This window comes from Protopterus annectens, chromosome 4.part0, assembly GCF_019279795.1.
Source record: "Protopterus annectens isolate FY-2018-M chromosome 4.part0, PAN1.0, whole genome shotgun sequence".
In the NCBI taxonomy this organism is placed as follows: domain Eukaryota; kingdom Metazoa; phylum Chordata; order Ceratodontiformes; family Protopteridae; genus Protopterus; species Protopterus annectens.
This window is the reverse complement of record NC_056733.1, coordinates 1,295,229,512-1,295,247,499: the sequence shown is the minus strand read 5'-3', so window position 1 is coordinate 1,295,247,499 and position 17,988 is coordinate 1,295,229,512. Positions and strand designations below refer to the sequence as shown.

At 42.8% G+C, this 17,988-nt stretch overlaps 1 protein-coding gene across 3 annotated transcripts in view; it reads right to left on the bottom strand.

Moving 5' to 3' along the window:
* KAT5 (lysine acetyltransferase 5) overlaps window positions 1-17,988 on the bottom strand; it is a 485,129-nt gene that overhangs the window by 251,026 nt on the left and 216,115 nt on the right. For all 3 annotated transcript variants that reach the window (XM_044069174.1, XM_044069176.1, XM_044069175.1), the window contains exon 11: window positions 15,737-15,830. In XM_044069174.1, coding sequence (XP_043925109.1) covers window positions 15,737-15,830 — 94 coding nt within the window. The remainder of the gene's footprint in view (window positions 1-15,736; window positions 15,831-17,988) is intronic.

Here is a 17,988-nt window from a genome sequence, read left to right as displayed (position 1 = left end):
GCGAGACTGATGGCAAAACTCTCTCTGCCATCGGAGTCCGTTTTTCTACTCCTTCTAGGCCTTACCCCAAAGGCCAGAAGGGGGGAAAGATGTGGTTCCGCAAACAATCTCAAGGAGATTTGCCTGACGCACAGAGTCATTTCCCCTCTAGAGGCAGAGGGGGGAACAATAATGGTAGACGCCGTCCTAGAGGCAGAGGGGGCCCGCAGAATCAGGGCAGTCGAGAATCCTTTTCCGACAAGCCCTTTCAGCATCCCTGAGATGTTGCCCGGCTGTCCACCTTCGGAGGCAGTCGGGGGAAGATTATCGCTGTACCCAGAAGCCTGGCTATCCCTGACTCAAGACAAGTGGGTACAGTCTATCATTTCCGAAGGCTACAGAATCCCTTTCCTTTTCATTCCGAAGCAATCCAAAAAATCCCTTCCAGACGTTCCACCCAGTCAAAGGGAGCAAGCAGCATTAGAAATTTCAAAGCTGCTCGCAAAAAGAGCCATTCAACCAGTTCCAGCAGACCAAACAGGATCCGGAATCTACTCCAAATTCTTTTTGGTTCCAAAGAAAACAGGGGACTGGAGACCCATTCTGGATCTCAGCAACTTGAACAAGTTTGTCAAGAAAACAAAGTTCCGGATGGTCACGCTGCAGTCCATTCTACCCCTTTTGGGGCGGGACAACTGGATGTGCTCGATAGATCTCCAGGACGCGTACTATCACATCAGAATGAGTCGACGCTCCAGGAGGTTTCTCCGCTTCAGGCTGGGAACCAGTCATTTCCAATTCAGAGCCCTGCCCTTTGGTCTCACTACAGCCCCCCGAGTGTTTACCAAATGCATGGCAGTGGTAGCCTCTCATCTGAGACGACAAGGATTCCAGGTGTTTCCTTATTTAGACGACTGGCTCCTTACAGCCCCCACCAAGCATCTTTTACTTCTCACCAGAGACTACACCTTTCACACATGTCAGGCACTAGGCATTTCAATAAATTACGAAAAGTCTGTCTTGTCGCCTTGTCGTGTTATTACCTTTATAGGCGCAAATCTAGACACAGTCAACATGTCAGCCAGACTCACAGAGCAGAGAATAGCAGACATACACAGACAGGTCCCTCTTGTCTTGCAGAGCAACAAAGTCAAAGCTAGATTGATCCTGAAAGTCCTAGGGATTATGGCGGCGGCCATCCCTCTTCTACCATTAGCTCGCTTCCATATGAGAATTTTGCAATGGATGCTCTTCACACAATGGTCTTTCCAACGACTTCCAATGTCCCATCCTATTCGGATAACTCAATCGTGCAAGAATCATCTCTCTTGGTGGTTCACATCTCCCCAGCTCCTCCTAGGGAGACCTTTTGTCCCTCCCCCTCCGGTTGCTACAGTGGCAACGGACGCCTCCCTGATCGGGGGGGGGGGCATTACCAGGGCAGGACAGTCCAGGGCATGTGGCAATCGTTCGAGTGCCACTTGCACATAAACGTCCTAGAGATGAGAGCAGTGCTTCTAGCGTTGCAAGCCTTACAAGACTCTCTTCCCAAGGGAACTATAGCAATCCAGACAGACAACATGTCTGTGGTGTGGTACATCAACAAACAAGGTGGGACCAGATCTTACCCCCTATGTCGAGAGGCACTCAGACTGTGGCAATGGGCGATTTCTTCTCAGCGGTTTCTGTTAGCAACGCACATTCCCGGGAAGTCAAATGTGATTGCAGACAAATTGAGAAGGGCTATTCTCATGCCTCACGAGTGGTCTCTGAAGAATTCAGTGTTGGAGAAAGTTTTTCGAAAGTGGGGCCGGCCTTGCTGCGACCTTTTCGTTACTCCCCAAAACAGCAAGTGCGACGATTTTTTCACCCTCTTTCCCCAACCAGGCCACCCCAGCAGAGACGCTCTAGTACACGATTGGCCCCGGGGACTTCTGTATGCTTTTCCTCCCTTCCCACTGATATCTCAACTAATACAGAAAGCCATCGCTCAGAAAGCTTCCATAATCCTTATTGCCCCTTACTGGCCTCGACAGGTTTGGTTCCCGTTCCTCCACCGTTATCTGTTGGAGCAACCTTGGCATCTGGACCCAGTTCCAGACCTCTTGACCCATCAGTCAGGTCAGTTGCACCACTCCCTTCCTTCTCTGAACCTCACAGCGTGCTTCCTCCAATTTCAACTTTAGCCAGGCTTCCTCTGATATCTCACTCAGTTAGAGATATCTTGATAGCCTCTCATAAATCTTCCACTCGGAAGATTTATCTTAACAAGTGGAAACGTTTTTCCTTTTGGGCGCAGTCAAAGAATATAGATCCTTTCACTGCTTCCATTCAATCAGTTCTAGACTTTCTAGCCGAACTTTTCCACTCAAGTTCGTCTCCGTCATTAGAGTTCAATTGGCAGCAATTTCGAACTTTCATGTTGGAGTCTCGGAGTCCTCCATTATGTCTCACAAACTCTGCAAAGCCTTTTTAAAGGGAGTTTTTCTCCTCAAACCACCCATCAGAGATCCTCCTCCCCAATGGGATCTCAACTTGGTTCTGACGTCCTTAATTCTTTCCCCCTTTGAACCTGCGGCTTCATGTTCAATAAAGTTACTTTCTTGGAAAACACTCTTTTTAGTAGCTATCACTTCAGCTAGAAGAGTCTCTGAACTCCATGCTCTGTGCAGTCGACCCCCTAATCTTGTGTTTCATAAGGATAGGGTGTCCTACGCACTAACCGTCCTTTTTGCCCAAGGTAGCTTCACTGGCAAATTTGAATCAAACCATTGAGCTTCCTGTCTTCTTCCCTAATTATTCTAATAGGTCAGAACAAAAGTTACACTGTTTAGATATTCATCGCCAACTTAGGTACTATTTAGACAGGACCAAACAATTCAGGAAATCTGACCAACTGTTTGTTTCTTATGCAGAAGGTTGAATGGGCCTTCCAGTTTCTAAAGTGTCTCTCTCTAGATGGCTTACTTCATTGATTACCCTAGTGTATGAGATAAGACATCAACAGTTGCCATCCAAACCCAGGGCTCATTCAACTAGAGCTTTAGCCACTTCTATAGCTTTCCAAGATAGGCTGCCTATTGATTCGATTTGTTCTGCAGCTACTTGGGCTTCTCCCCATACCTTCATTTCTCATTATAAGTTGGACCTGGCCTCTAGAGACAGAGCCAACTTTGGTTCCACTGTACTCAAGAGTCTGTTCCGATAGGCCCCCCGGGACAAGGTGCTAGGGATGCGGTCCCATCCAGCAAGAATGAAGGCGAGATAGACAACTTAACATTTAGAAGTTATGTACCTACCATAACGTTCCATGTTAGTTGTCTTCTTCTCGCCTTCTTTCTTGCGTCCCACCCTCCTTCCCCCTAGCCAGGACAGACCTAGAGGAGTTTTTGTTTGTTCCTTTTATGGAATTTCCTTGCTGGCCTTAGCTTTCAAACAAGATCTGAGGAGTTACCGCCTAGCATTGTGGGATATAGGGGAGCCTCGAGCCAGTGGAATTCGCTCTCGAGCTTTTAGAGTGGCCGAGTCAGAGCCGAGGATCGGCTCTGAACCCATCCAACAAGAAAGAAGGCGAGAAGAAGACAACTAACATGGAACGTTATGGTAGGTACATAACTTCTAATTTTTTTAGATGGTCAGTATAAGGCATCTGCTTTAGGCCTGTGATTCTTTTAGTGAGGTATTTCTGCAGCCTTTCCAGCTGTTGCAGATGTCTTGTGAGGTACATACCAAACTGTACTCTATAATGGTTCTAATGAGGGAGGAGTACAGTAAGACAATGACCTCCTTTTTTTCTGGATGAAAATCCCTTAATGATGAGGTGTGCCACATAGGATTTCCTGAACTGTTGCGGCGATGTGGTTATTGAAGTTGAGAGCACTGTCCATCAGTTGTTCTGGAGGCCCCTTATGCAAAACCCTTTTTAAGAACATTTTGACATGAAACTGCTTTGAAATAGGAGGATCCATGGGAGACGTGCTGAAATGGCCAATACATTAACCTTGATAGAGCAATAGAGCAATAAGAAAAGCCATGTGATAGTAACTCACATAAATATTGTAATTGCAGAATCTCAGAACAAATAGCTCCGAATGTGTGCTGATTTTGTGGCTGGAAACAACTAGAAAACCTTTTCCATTTGCTAACATATGATTTTCTAGTAGCAGGCTTTTTTGCCTCCATTAGTATCAGATGCACATCCACCATAAACAGATGCCTAAAATGAATCAAGACCCTATCATCCAGGCAGTCAATTAAAGTCAGCTGATTTTGGGCTGTATCAAACACCCCTGTTCTTGTGTAAGTAGATCCAGTCTGTGAGAAAGCTTGTGGTAATTTTCAAGGCCATTTTCAAAAGGGAGAAACACTTTTGCCAGGGCCAGAAGGGAGTCACTACAGTGATTTTGAGGGATTCCTTCTGAATCTTCAGAAGTACCTTTAGTGGAAAGGGTGGAAAAGCATACAGCGACATTCCTCTCCAAAGAAAAAAGGCATCCATTTTCCAGGCCTTCTTGCATTGATCCTAGAACAGAATCTTGCTTGTTGATTGTGCAGACAGGAGGCAAAGAGGTCTAATTGAGGAACTCCCCACAGATGGATACAATCTTGGAAGACACTCCCCAATCTAATTTCCATTTGTAAGGGTCTGCCCTGGTCCTACTGAGCTTGTCTGCCACACAGTTTTATTCTTATGGAATGTAGGATGCCTACAGAGTGAGATTATGTTGTGAAACTACATCTCAAGCTAACATTGATAGTCTACAAAGGGGGTACGACCTGGTTCCTCCTTGCTTGCTGCATGTGCCATGCATGACTGTGGTATTGTCTGTAACCACTTGAATAGGTCCCAGGGACCAAAGACAGTACATAGAGTTGAGTGCCTTGATCAGGTTAAGTACCTCCTTGACATTTATGTGCCAGGATCTGTCCTTGGTGTCACAACCCCCTGCACTTTTATTCCTCCTCAAACTGCTCCCCAATCAAAGTCTAAAGTGTCTATGGTGAATGACAAGGGGAAGGGGAGACCTAGATTTAAGGATATCTGTTGTCTCCTCCAAAAGATGTTTCTTCTGACAAACTCCGGCACTTGAATTTGAAAAGATAAAGGGTGCTAATGCTGGGACCAAACAAATTTCCGATACCACTGTGGAGTTTTGCCATGAGTATTATGACAATAAAAGATGCTCAGTGACTGAAGTCTGAGGGGAAAACCTCAGAAATAGATCCATATAAAGGTTCACAGCTTCATAGATAAATACTAGGCTAGCTGCCCTTTTGGAACATTTTAAGCCTAGCCAATTTCTTCTTAGTAAGAATCCAACTATAACTCTTGCCTGTGTGGTAAACACCATTTATGCCAACCTCCAACTCCTTCCTGTGGAAGAAAAGCTCTTTGAACTGAGGCATCTGGCTGACATCCCAGGAACACAATTCTGTGTGAAGGAGTCAAGAAAGACTTTTGAATATTCTTTTGGAATCCCAGCTTGTGTAACAGATCTCTCACCCAAGAGAGATTCTTGGCAATTTGAAAGAGAGTCTGTAAAGATAAGAAAGTAGTCTAAATATGAAAAAATGTGGACACTCCTGTAGCCTGCAATGAGCTACAAAGTACAGTTTTGTACCTACCATAAATGTAGATGTTCGAAGATCCACATTGCTGCAGTCCTTACACTTGGGGTAGTCCGCTGTCCTCGGTCGGCCCGAATATCAAAGTATAAGGCTGATGTCGGTCAAGGCGCATTAGACTGACATCAGGACGTCAGGGTACAAATGCGCATGACCGACGTCATATCCTCAGTCTTTTCTTGCCCCAGATGTCAGAAGACCCTAACAAGAAAGGTCAAAACTCAAAGACAACAAAACCAACAACCAACCACCCTAACACTAATAATATGTACAATATATACAATATACACAATATTTACAATCCAACCCACACAACCGCCTCTAGCTACAGAGGGGAAGGAGGGAGGGTAAATTGGACTGCAGCAATGTGGATCTTCGAACATCTACATTTATGGTAGGTACAAAACTGTACTATGTTCTTTATCTCACATTGCTGCAGTCCTTACACTTGGGTAGAATCCCAAAGCAGAGGTAAGGGAGGATGGCACAACTATAAAGAAGCAGGAGCTGCCAAAATGCCCTGTAAAATAGCAGCGGCAAAACCAGCCCTAGATTTAGAGTAAAGTGGAAGGTGATAATGCTTAGAGAAAGTATGCACAGAACTCCAAGTAGCTGCCTCCAAGATATCCTTAGTTGCCACCCCCCCTTAAAAAAGCTGTTGAAGTGGCAGTAGCCCTAGTGGAATGAGGCCTAATCCCAGCTGGAACCGCCTTGCCATGATGGGAATAACAGAAAGCAATGCAAAACCCAATCCACTTAGAAATAGTTTGTTTTGACAGAGGCTTGCCCTGAGAACTCAAAGCAAAAGAAACAACTGCTGAGACTGCCTGAACCCTTTAGTTCTGCTCAAATAATATCGCAACTGCCTGTGTATATCCAAAGTGTGCAAAATCTTTTCCCCTTTATTTTGGGGGTTTGCATAAAAAGGTAGGCAAATGAATGGTTTGGTTTAAAGACACACTAGAAACCACCTTAGGCATAAAGGAAGGATTAGTACGCAAAGATACCCTATCCTTATGGAAAATTAAGAAAGGCTCAACTGCCATAAGGGCCTGCAATTCAGAAACCCTTCTCGCAGAGGTAATGGCTAACAAAAAAGCAGTCTTCCATGATAAATATTTCAACTCAGCAGTAGCTGCAGGCTCAAAAGGTTGTAGAGTAAGTTTCTCCAACACAAAATTGAGATCCCAAGCAGGAGTAGGAGCTCTCCGTGGGGGTCTTATATTCTTTGCCCCTCTAAGGAATTGCTTAAACAAAGGATGAGAAAACAATGGTGGGTCACAGTCATAGTGAGCAGAAATTGCTGCAGCATGAATCTTAATAGAAGAGAAGGACAAACCTTTGTCCAGTAACTCAGTAAGATATTGAAGAGCCACACTTAAATTAGGCTTAGAAACATCAAATGCTTTCGCTGCACTCCAAAATAAAAATCTCTTCCATTTACCTGCGTACACTTTCCTTGTACTAGGCCTTCTGGCTTCCAAAATAACATTCAAAACTTGCTGTGGAAGCTGAAACCCTCCAGGGTTTAAAACAGAATATGCCAGGCTGTCAGGTGAAGAGAGTGAAGTTTGATATTGAGTAAATGATTGTTCTCCTGAGACAGCAGGTGTGGAATCGAAGGTAAAGGCCATGGAGGCTCCTGCCAGACTTCTCAGTAGTGGGTACCAATGCTGTCGAGGCCAATCTGGAGCTATTAAAATCATCTTTGGCTTGTCCTGTCTGACCTTCAGAAGTACCTTTGGGAGGAGAGGCAGAGGTGGAAAGGCATACACATGAGGATTGCTCCAATTGAATGAAAGAGCATCCACTTTCCAAGCTGTGGGATGAAAACTTTTTGTGCAAAACTTTGGCAGCTGGTAGTTTAGTGGAGAAGCGAACAGATCTATGTCTGGAGTTCCCCATGACACTGTCAATATCTGAAATACATGAGGATCCAATTTCCACTCGTGGGGATCCATAATTTGTCTGCTCAACACATCTGCTATGGAGTTCTGTGCTCCCGGCAGAAACCTTGCCTGAAGATTTAGCTGTAAACTGAGAGCAGTCTCCCATAAAATCATTGCTTGTCTGCACAGAGGATAAGAATGTGTTCCCCCTTGCTTGTTAATGTACCACATGACAGTTGTGTTGTCTGTTAGAATCAACACCTGCCCTGGAAGAAGTAAATCCTTGAAAGCTATTAATGCAAATTGGACTGCTAACATCTCCTTCAGGTTGATATGTAGATGTAGAAGTCTGGCAGGCCACGTGTCTTGTATCCACTTTCCATTTAGATGAGCTCCCCAAGCTTTGTCTGAGGCATCTGTCGTTAGAATCTGACTCGCCTCTGGCTGGGTCACAGAGAGTCCCTTGTTTAGGTGACATTCCTGAGCCCACCACAAAAATTCCTTTTGAATGCAAGGTATTATCTGAATGACAGTGTCCAAATCTTGGCAGTGCTGTGTCCATACATTTTGAGATACCATTGTAGCTTCCTCATATGCAGTTTGGCATTGGGAAGCACCAGAATACAAGATGCCATGAACCCCAAGGCTTGAAGGATTGTCCTTGCAGTCAGCCTGGACTGATGAGACAATTGATGGAAGTAAAGAGAAAGATTCTTTTGTTTGTCCGGGGTCAAAAAGGCCATCTGGGATGCTGTATTCAGTCTCACACCCAGAAAGCACATGTCCTGAGAGGGTACTAGACTGGACTTTATTTCGTTCACAGAATACCCCAGGCATCTTAGCACTGCTATCACATAGTGTAGATGATGAAGAAGTTCTTCCTTTCCTTGAGCCAGAATCAGGCAATCGTCCAAATAAGGATAGATCTGTATTCCTCTTAGCCTGAAGAAAGCTATCACTGGAGCCAGAACCTTCGTGAACGCTCTGGGCGCAGTAGATAAGCCAAAGGGCAATGCAGAGAACTGATAATGAGAGGTCCCAGCCCGGAAACGTAGATACTTCCTGCAATTTAGCCTGATAGGAACATGAAGGTAAGCCTCCTTGAGATCCAGAGTCACCATCCAGTGATCTTTGCCCAGCAGAGGTAGAAGCTGTTGTAACGTCAACATTTTGAACTTGGGAATGTCCAGATAAGTGTTGAGGATAGATAAATCCAAAATTGGTCTCCACGTGTTCCCCTTCTTTGGTACTAGGAACAGGCGAGAATAAAATCCTAGGCCCACTTCTGACAGAGGGACCGGCTGAATGGCTCCTATTTGGAGCAGCAGAGAAATCTGTTTGTGAGCCTCTATTCTTTGCTGAGGAGGAACGTCTGGCATGCCTTTGAAAGGAGGCAAGGTATGGAAATAAAACCTGTAACCTTGGTGTATGATATCCAATACCCATCTGTCTTGGGTAATTAAACTCCAATTTTCCTTGAAAAGTGCCAACCTTCCTCCCAAAGGTGCTGCCAGACGAGAAGGCTCTGGCAGCTGAAAAGGTAGGTCATTGGGTCTGTTTACGAAAGGACTGATCCCTGCCCTCACCCGAAGACTGTGCAGGTGAACTCCCTGTTCTAGGCCTGAAAGAGCTCTGAGCTCTGCCCCTACCCCGTCTAGACCTACCCCTAGACTGGGAATCATAAGAAGGATACGTCCACCCCTTAGTAGGCCAGTTTCTGCTAAACCTCGGAGGCTGGACCTGCAAAAAATCTTTAACAGTCTGCATAGACTTAGCCTTGTCTTCCATTTTCTTTAAGACTGCCTCAACAGGTGAACCAAATAACACATCAGATTGTAAAGGAGCATCTAAAATCCTTGTCTTAACATGGTCAGATAAATTCTGATCCCTCAGCCAGGCGTGCCTGCGAAGAACTGACCCTGTGGCAGCCACCCTAGACGAGGCCTGGACAGCATCAAAACCACATTGCAAAGAATGCTTACCCACTTGTTCAGAGACATGTACCAAATCCTGTAACTCTTTACACTCAATACCTTCCGCCAGAGCATCTACCTTAGACTTCAATTGAGACAGTAGATAGTTTTGGTATTTCAACATGTGAAACTGGCAATTTAGAGCCCTCATAGCTAGGGTGGAAGACGTATAGACTTTCTTTCCCCATCTATCCAAAGCCCTGGCCTCTTTATCTGGAGGAACCGGATTTTAACAACAGAAGCCTTAACACCCTTAGGCCCCTGACTAATAGTTTCTGGGTCCGCCCTAGGACTCTTAAAAAGAAACTTATGAGCTACAGGCACCCTATAATACCTATCCGGCTTAACAGGAGCAGGAGGCAAAGAATCAGGATTAAGAGAAGCCTCTGCAAACACATCCTCCACAACATCCAGAACAGGAGGTATAGCCAAAGGCCTATGCTGGGGTAAAAACAGAAATTCCCTAAGCCTTTTCCTGGAATCAGAGAAATCCTGACCTTCCCACTTAAAATGCTCTCTGAAAAAGAAAAATCCTCAGGAGGAGAAGCAGAAGGAGTAGAATCATCCACATCAGAATCAGAATAAGGAGAATACTCCTGCAAGTCTTCAGCCGAAGACTCTGAAACATCTGAAGCCTGCTCAAGACTCCCCAACTCAGGTTCCACCCTAGGCCTCTTATCAGGAGGGGGCAAAGAACCTCTAATCAAGGTAATCAAATCTTCTGCCATTTTAAGCATATGCTTCTTGGGCACAGATCCTGAAGAACTAGGAGTGACACTAACTGAAGCTAAACCTGGCCTGCCTCTGGGAGAAGCCTTGGAAACAGAAGGCCTAACCACCCTAGGAAGGGAGGGGAGTACAGTAACCTGAGAAGCCCCTTCTGCCTGACCTGCCTCCTGAGAGGCCACATCCTGCAATAACAAGGTCTCCCCCTGGGACTCCAGAGAAACCTCCGGTGGAACCGCCGGCTCCACCGACACCTCTAAAGAACCGGCGTCCGGTACGGATGACTCGTCTACCCTGGGCTTAGCTGCTTTATCCTTGCGCTTCTTCGAAGAAGCGGGCGTTGGAGCATCCGACGGCATATTGTAATTGCACCGCTTCCCGAAGACTAACCTGGCACAATCTAACCTTCTCTTAATAGTGCGCTTATTGAATCTAGCACAAAAGCGACACCCAACAACGTCGTGCTCAGGCCCTAAACAAGGAATACACAAGGTATGATAATCTCTATGCGGTATCTGCTTCCCACAAGAAATACAGTTATTCACTTTTTCTGACATCCGGTAAACCACTGAGGCAAGAAAAAACCAAAATATTCCCCAACGGGGTACTTAGCCAACTTTGACTCGGTCTGAAACTCCGAATTCGAAAAATTTCAGAACGCCGAACGGTACTTGCAACGCTGCTTCTGCATCGGACCATGCGGCAAAAAAGACTGAGGATATGACGTCGGTCATGCGCATTTGTACCCTGACGTCCTGATGTCAGTCTAATGCGCCTTGACCAACGTCAGCCTTATACTTTGATATTCGGGCCGACCGAGGACAGCGGACTACCCCAAGTGTAAGGACTGCAGCAATGTGAGATGAAGAACATCTGGAGCTAGACACTGAACACTCTTGGCACAGTGGATAGTACAAAGGGTAAGGAAGAGAAATGATAACGTGATCCATACACAAAACCTTAAGAAATGTCTGAAATCCGGCTGAATAGGGATGTGATGACAGACATCTTTTAAGTCTAGTGATGCCAGGAAACTTGAAAGAGGTATAAGAGGTAACAGGTTGTGAAGTGACATAAGTCTGAATTCTGGCACTATCACAAACAAGTTTGGGAAAGACTGATTCAGAAGTGGTCTCCATGTATTATCCAAAAACAGGAGTGCAGATAAACTGGAGAGATAAAAAAAACGAACTTGCCAAACTTTGAAAGTTAATAATTTATTCCAAATGACAGTTGCCAAAGAAACACAAACATCTTCTATTCCACATTGCGTTTTCGTCCACATTTATTGGACTTCATCTCCATGTATTATCTTTTTTTCTTTGGCACTAGGAATATCTTTCAATTAAAAAAAACAAAAACAAAAACAAAAAACAAAAACAAAAAACTTTCCCACCTGGGAAGGAACAACTGTTTCTAATTCTCCTTGGTACAGCATGTGATGAAGAACCGATGAAACAAGTGTCTCATCTGCAGGATGAGGAATGACCCACTGGAAAGGAGGAATTTCCTCCCACTACCATCTGTAATCTTGAATGACTTTCAAAACCCAACTTTCAGAACCCATTTGTCAGAAACTATCTGTTGCCAAGAGAAAATTGGAGATTCACACTTTCTGGAAGAAAAAAGGGGCCAGGGTGGAAGGGGTTCACAAGGACTCTTGAATAGTCATTTGGACTTGTTGGACTATCCATGGTTTTGGGATATTCAAAACTACTTTTTGGACCCTCCTTGCCATTATTTTTCTTAAATATCTGTTTAAACATTCTCAACAAAGTACAGGTATTCTGTTTTTTTTGCCAAAATTGGATAAGGAGATAGAAAATCCTTTGGAAGATTTGGAAAAGGAGGGCTGAAAAATCTCAGGAGATTCCCTGGATCAGCTTGTCCCTTTCATTGCACTTTCTGATCACCTCTGCAGCAGATGGGCCAAACACTAAATCTCAATCCAAAGGAGAATTTAAAATCAACATTTTTAAATCTGTGAGGTTCTGAGAATGCAACCACGCAAATCTCCTCAAAACAGTACCAGTGGCCATATCCCTGGAAGAAGTCTCAGAGTCACACACACACTGTAAACAATAAGTAGTAACCTGTGCAAAAGATACTAAGTTATTTAAAGCAGATTTTTCCTCACAAGAAAAAACTTCAGTTAAAACATTCATCATACTTTCACAATTTGCCAGAACAAATTAACACAAGCCTAACAATTCAAAATTCTGAAAATCAAAGTTGCAGAGGTATAGACTTTATTCCCCATACCCATCAATAACTTTTACCATGCTTATCAGAGAAGAGTAGGACTGGAACTAACTGAATGCATACTTAGCAGCAGTGGGATCATCTAAAGCTATGCTACAGCTGATGGGTCACGTTTGGGAATAGTGCATAACATTTCAAAGACTGAGGGGACGTTATACATCCTATCTGCCTTTTTGAGGAGCAACTGGCTATCAGGAAAATTACACGCTATAAACCACACATCCTCTAAAGCAGACAGAACAGGAAGAATAGGGGTAGGTTCTGGAAAATCTGAACAACCAATGTTCTCCCATTGAAAACACTGGCACATTCATGCAATACTCTCACAGAAAAAGAAATCCCCACAGGGAGAATCAGAAACTGAGCTCTCCTCTAAAAGTGGATCAGAAATCTGAGAAGAAAACCTGTATCTGTCCCTTCATCTTCCTGTTTAGATTCAGAATCCTGAATCCATTTTTAATTTATCAGAAACTACTTTACAAGAAGGAGAAAACAGCCTGAATTAAACCCTGACCCACACCCAGTAAATTACTCCTATCCAAAGTAAATTGAGGAGTACATACATGCTGTGTTTTCTGTTTATTTTTAACATGAAAAATGGGGCCAAATGTGTTACTAATGGCAACATCAACTTCTTCAGGGATACGCAAAACATTCTGACACAACAAGGAAAATTTCCTTGTTCCCTCTCCCAGGATGGACAAGAGTGGCTCTCCCTTTCTTACTGAGGGAACCCCTATAGCCGCAGAGGATGTGGCTAACCCCTGGTCCATAGTGGCTGCTGGTGCTAAACCAGAGTGATCTGGGGGTAAAAGATGAGTGGTCCGAGGTACAACAAATGGCCACAGCAGAGTCACCCATCTGCAGTTGAGACAGACTGCTAGTCCGCTCTGCTGGAAAAAGCCATTTGCTTATTTTTTTTTTCTTTTTGCGGCTGGAAGGACTAACTGTGGGATTGGTCAAGCCAAAAATACTGCCCCTTTCCTGCAAAGAGAAGCAGCAATAGCTGGAAAACATTATCAGCTCACAAAAGTTACTTTTCTGACAGAAAAAAACACAGTAAAAAGCACTTTAAAACACTGTGTGTTCATTTTAATTTTTGTTGGGCTGGCAATTTCTCCACAGGAAAAAAGTTTTCAGTTACTTTATACCACTTTTAAACTGACAGAAAACATTAGCACTCCATTTAAAAGTATGTTATGGTCTTGAGACAGTCCATTAAACACAACACTCGATTTAAAATAACTTTCCTGAACAGAAAAGTAATAAAAGTATCAACAAAATTAAGAAAATTGAAGTTTTCCCCCAAATGAAATTTATCTGCCAAGCAAAGGAAAGCACAAGCCGACCATCGATCCTCAAAAGCTTCAGAGAAGTGTACTCTTTGGCATCAATAAATCTCTGAAGGGCTTTGTTCTTAAACATATCTTTTAGTCAGCTCAGCTTGAACTAACAGTTTGGGAGCATGGAGGGTGCCCTAAATCTTTGGAAGCTTGCCAACTGTTATATCCTTGGCAGGATATAACCCATATAGATAAGGCTACTTCAGCAGTAATCAATATGATGAAAATCTTCATGCATGTTTTCTTTTACTCTCTGGTTTTCATTTCTCTACTAGGAAAATAAGCATATTATTAGTCCACAAACCAGCACAGGTCCGTATTTCTGCTTTACCATTTCCCCAAACAATTTAAACATTCATTCATTTATTCTCCAATTATCTGCTTAATCCAACACAGGGTCATGGAGAAGCTGAAACCTATCTTCTCACTTGAGCACAAGAGACAGAAACTCATCCTGAATGGGATGACAATCCATCACTAGCCATGCAAATATTCACACCTAGGGGCAATTTAATGGATCTCCAGTTTTTCTATGGAACATGATTACAGGATGCTTTCCTTCTGTGGTAACTTTAAGCTCATCTTCAACACATTCCAGATTTTCCATCACCTGTATTAACAGTATTATTTCTAGATGACTCTGATGTAAATACTGACAAAGATGCAGTTTATTTTTAAATTTGTAAACACACAAATTGGAGACTTTTCTTTTGGTAGTTTTGCAACTAGCTTATAATCTCTCTTTTGGGAAGCAGTCAAATTAGACCTACCCTTGTCTTAACTGAACTTACATTTCTTAGTGGATTCTACTACCTTCTTAGTTTTCAGAATTGTTTCAGGCTTATCCGACCTGACTTTTTTCTCTCCCTGCTTTTGCTGTTACTCTCTCTATATATTTTATGCTTAGAACTCCCATTTTTTTCTTTGCCTACATTTTTAGAAATGTTAAGCATACTTAGAATGATAACAACGAAGTGCTTTCAATCTTCTAATCTGGTATTAGTGCTAACTATACTTCAAAAGGTTGTAACAAAGCACTTAGTGACAGGACCGAAACACAAGACATTGGTGCTATTTGTCCACAGTCAAGCATACTTGGTGGGTTTATGGGGAGAATACAATTGCACTTCCTCCAATGTAAAGAACAGTTTCATCTTAAACAATGATTTTTTATACAAAAATGGCCACTGCATGTAAGTCTTGGTACTCACATGTTGAAAAGAACTGAAGACAGCACATAATCTATATTAAACATGGAAAAGTGAAGCTGCCTGCATCAGTAATTTCATGGGTGATAAAACCATTGTGGGTACTCACTGGAAAATTGGGAAAGATAAAGAACTCCATATGGGTAATAAAAGGTAGATAAAATCAAATGTTATGGTCCTCCTGAAAGAATATGCATATTTACATATTGAAGCACCCAACAATTAGAAAGAAAGCATAATGTAGATAAGACTGTTCTATTCTTTATGACATTCATCAGGCCCCATGCCTGCCAACCATCTAGTCACAGCCACTTCACGTCAGTGGGAGTGAGAGCTGTTTATGGTGTTACCATCATTCAGGCAGCCACAGGATTCTTTCCTACTTTCAGACTTTAACCCTTTGCTATGTCTCCCCCTGTGAGGATACATATCCCCACCCACACCCCATGAAAGCTGCTGCATAAGCAGAATCTTACAGGGACTAGCACATCCCAGACCCCTAATGCTGTGCATAGAATGCAACCCCCCCCCCCTTCTCAAGATGGATGAGCAAGTATTCACTCCCATCCTCCCCGGTCAGTTTCCCCAGTATCTGAACATATAAATCGATCTTGGGTAGTCTGGGTTATAGTCAGGGCTTCATCCCTCTATGCCACAGAGCCAGGAAGAAAAATGTTCTAATTTGTGATGTAAATGTGCATAATCTGAAAAAAGGAAAACATAATACCTACTGAACTCAATAAGTAGCTTGCCATATCCTCTTCTCTGGTATGGCGGAAGTGTTAATATGCAGGCAACATTGTAGTCTTCTGTTGATTCTTTTTCCTAGTCCAAAAACAAACAAAAATACCTTTTAATGAACTAATCATTAACTTCATACTTAATGAATAAGACTATAAAGTTATACAGGATTAGATGAATTTCTAGTCATTTTACATTATGACTTACAATAAAACTTCAATACCATTTCAAACTGCTTCAATAAGTGGGCTCTGGCATCAAACTACAACTTGTGGCCACTTAGATGTCACAATAAAGTAAGGCAACAAATTAGCAAATGGCAGGCCTGCAGTTTTAAATATTTTCCATGCATATTTTTACCTAAACTATGACGCATACAATTCTGCAAAAATAAGCTCCATACACTGAGTAAGTCAAAACAAAATGCAAAATGCACAACATAAAATTATACACTTGCTGAACATACAAAAAAATCCATCTACACATGCTAGATGGAGGGGCCATCCAGACACACTGACATAGGAAGATAGTAGTAAGCATCCACTGCAGAGGGTCCTCTCACAGACCAATTGCTGCAGTAAAGGTCACATCTCTTACCCACTGGAGAGGTCTTTTAAAATCAGATGCAACCATTAAGGAAAAAATTGAAAGTAGTGAAAAACAAAGCCTCCAGGAGGCCAGAGCAAAGGAAGGTCAAAAGGCAAGGCTCAGAAGGTGGAATCTTAAAGCAATAAGGTGCCAAGTGAGGCTTGACTCCTAGGAATCAAGTCAGAATAATGCTTGATGAAGGTGTCAACCAATGACCAGCTGTCTGTGACACACATGCCCACAATCGAGATTTTTTTTCTTGGCCTTCTACTGAAGCAAATACTTGATGAGTAGTCACACTGTAGAAGACTTTGCCTCTTACATCAGTAGTGTCAAATGAGAAGTTATCCACATGATGGGAAAAGACAACACAGTAAGCACTCCATATGGATAAAATTTGCTAAGTCACCGCAAGCTCCTCCTCACCTGCAGTGAAGTAGACAAACAATCCATCTGCCTTCATGAATTCTTACATCCTTCTTAGGTAAAACCTGATATGACTGTGCAATCTCAATCTAAGGTTTGAAAGGCACCCATCTAACCCCCCCACTCCTGGGATTATAACTCTAAAAAAACTGGGATATGAATGGATTGGTTTAAAGACAGTTCTGAAACCACTCTCAGGATATAGACTGATTGATTAGTTTTCTCAGGGGTAGACAATCCGGGAGGAGCACCATACAGCTATATCCAAGAACCTCCAGCTCAGATATTCTGTGGCAGAGGTTACTGACACTAAGAAAACCATATTTCAAGAGACTAACTTTAGAGCTAGCAATCAGCCAGCATGAACAAAGAATGGACAAGCCAGTAAATCAATGTGCAAGTTTCAAGGAGAAGGGTTCTTCAAACGTGATTCATTCTTATAGTTATCATGCACCTTACTAATTATCCTTTTTCAACAGCAGCTATTTTCTACAATCAACTAAAAACTAACAGAGCTGGTCTTTCACTTAGCAATTCCCTATCACTTTCTTCTTGAGTATACTCTGCATGAGTCCCTTACAGTGAAGACCGTCTCTAACCTGCAGTCCAAACAATGGCTTAGTCTCATCCCTTACATCTTTCTCACCAGAGTTAATTGTTCCTAATATCTTTATTCCGTTGCCAATTTCCAGCTCACTCTTGCCAGTTTCCTATACTCCTACTTGCAGTCACCTCTGTTGGTGAAATCTACTTTCTTCATTCCCATGCTAGCTTAGTTCCTAGCATACTTCATTTCTGAATATAACATTCTGTATGGCCATCATCATTCTCTTTAAGGACTAGATTCCAAAATTCTACTCAATCGTTACTTCTCAGACTCCACTCCTGTTTCATCATCACCTCTTTTATTTGGTTTATAACCTTCTGTTGAGGTATGTACATGATGAGCCTTAACTGCTCATTTCTAAACTACTTTTCAAATTTGGTAACCCTAAAGCACATTGTTCTATGGGGAGTATTAACTAATACTACTTAATTCGTCATCTTCTTCCAAATAAATTCCTTCACCTTTCTCACCATCAACTTTTATGGCTGATAAAAATAGGTTTGACTTGTATACAAGACTAAAGGGACTAAAACATTTTCACTGTCTACATCTTAATATCAATAATCAAGAGCCTCCAGCTTCTCAATTTTTGTGCTATCTCAAGCTTTAAAAAATTTTTCC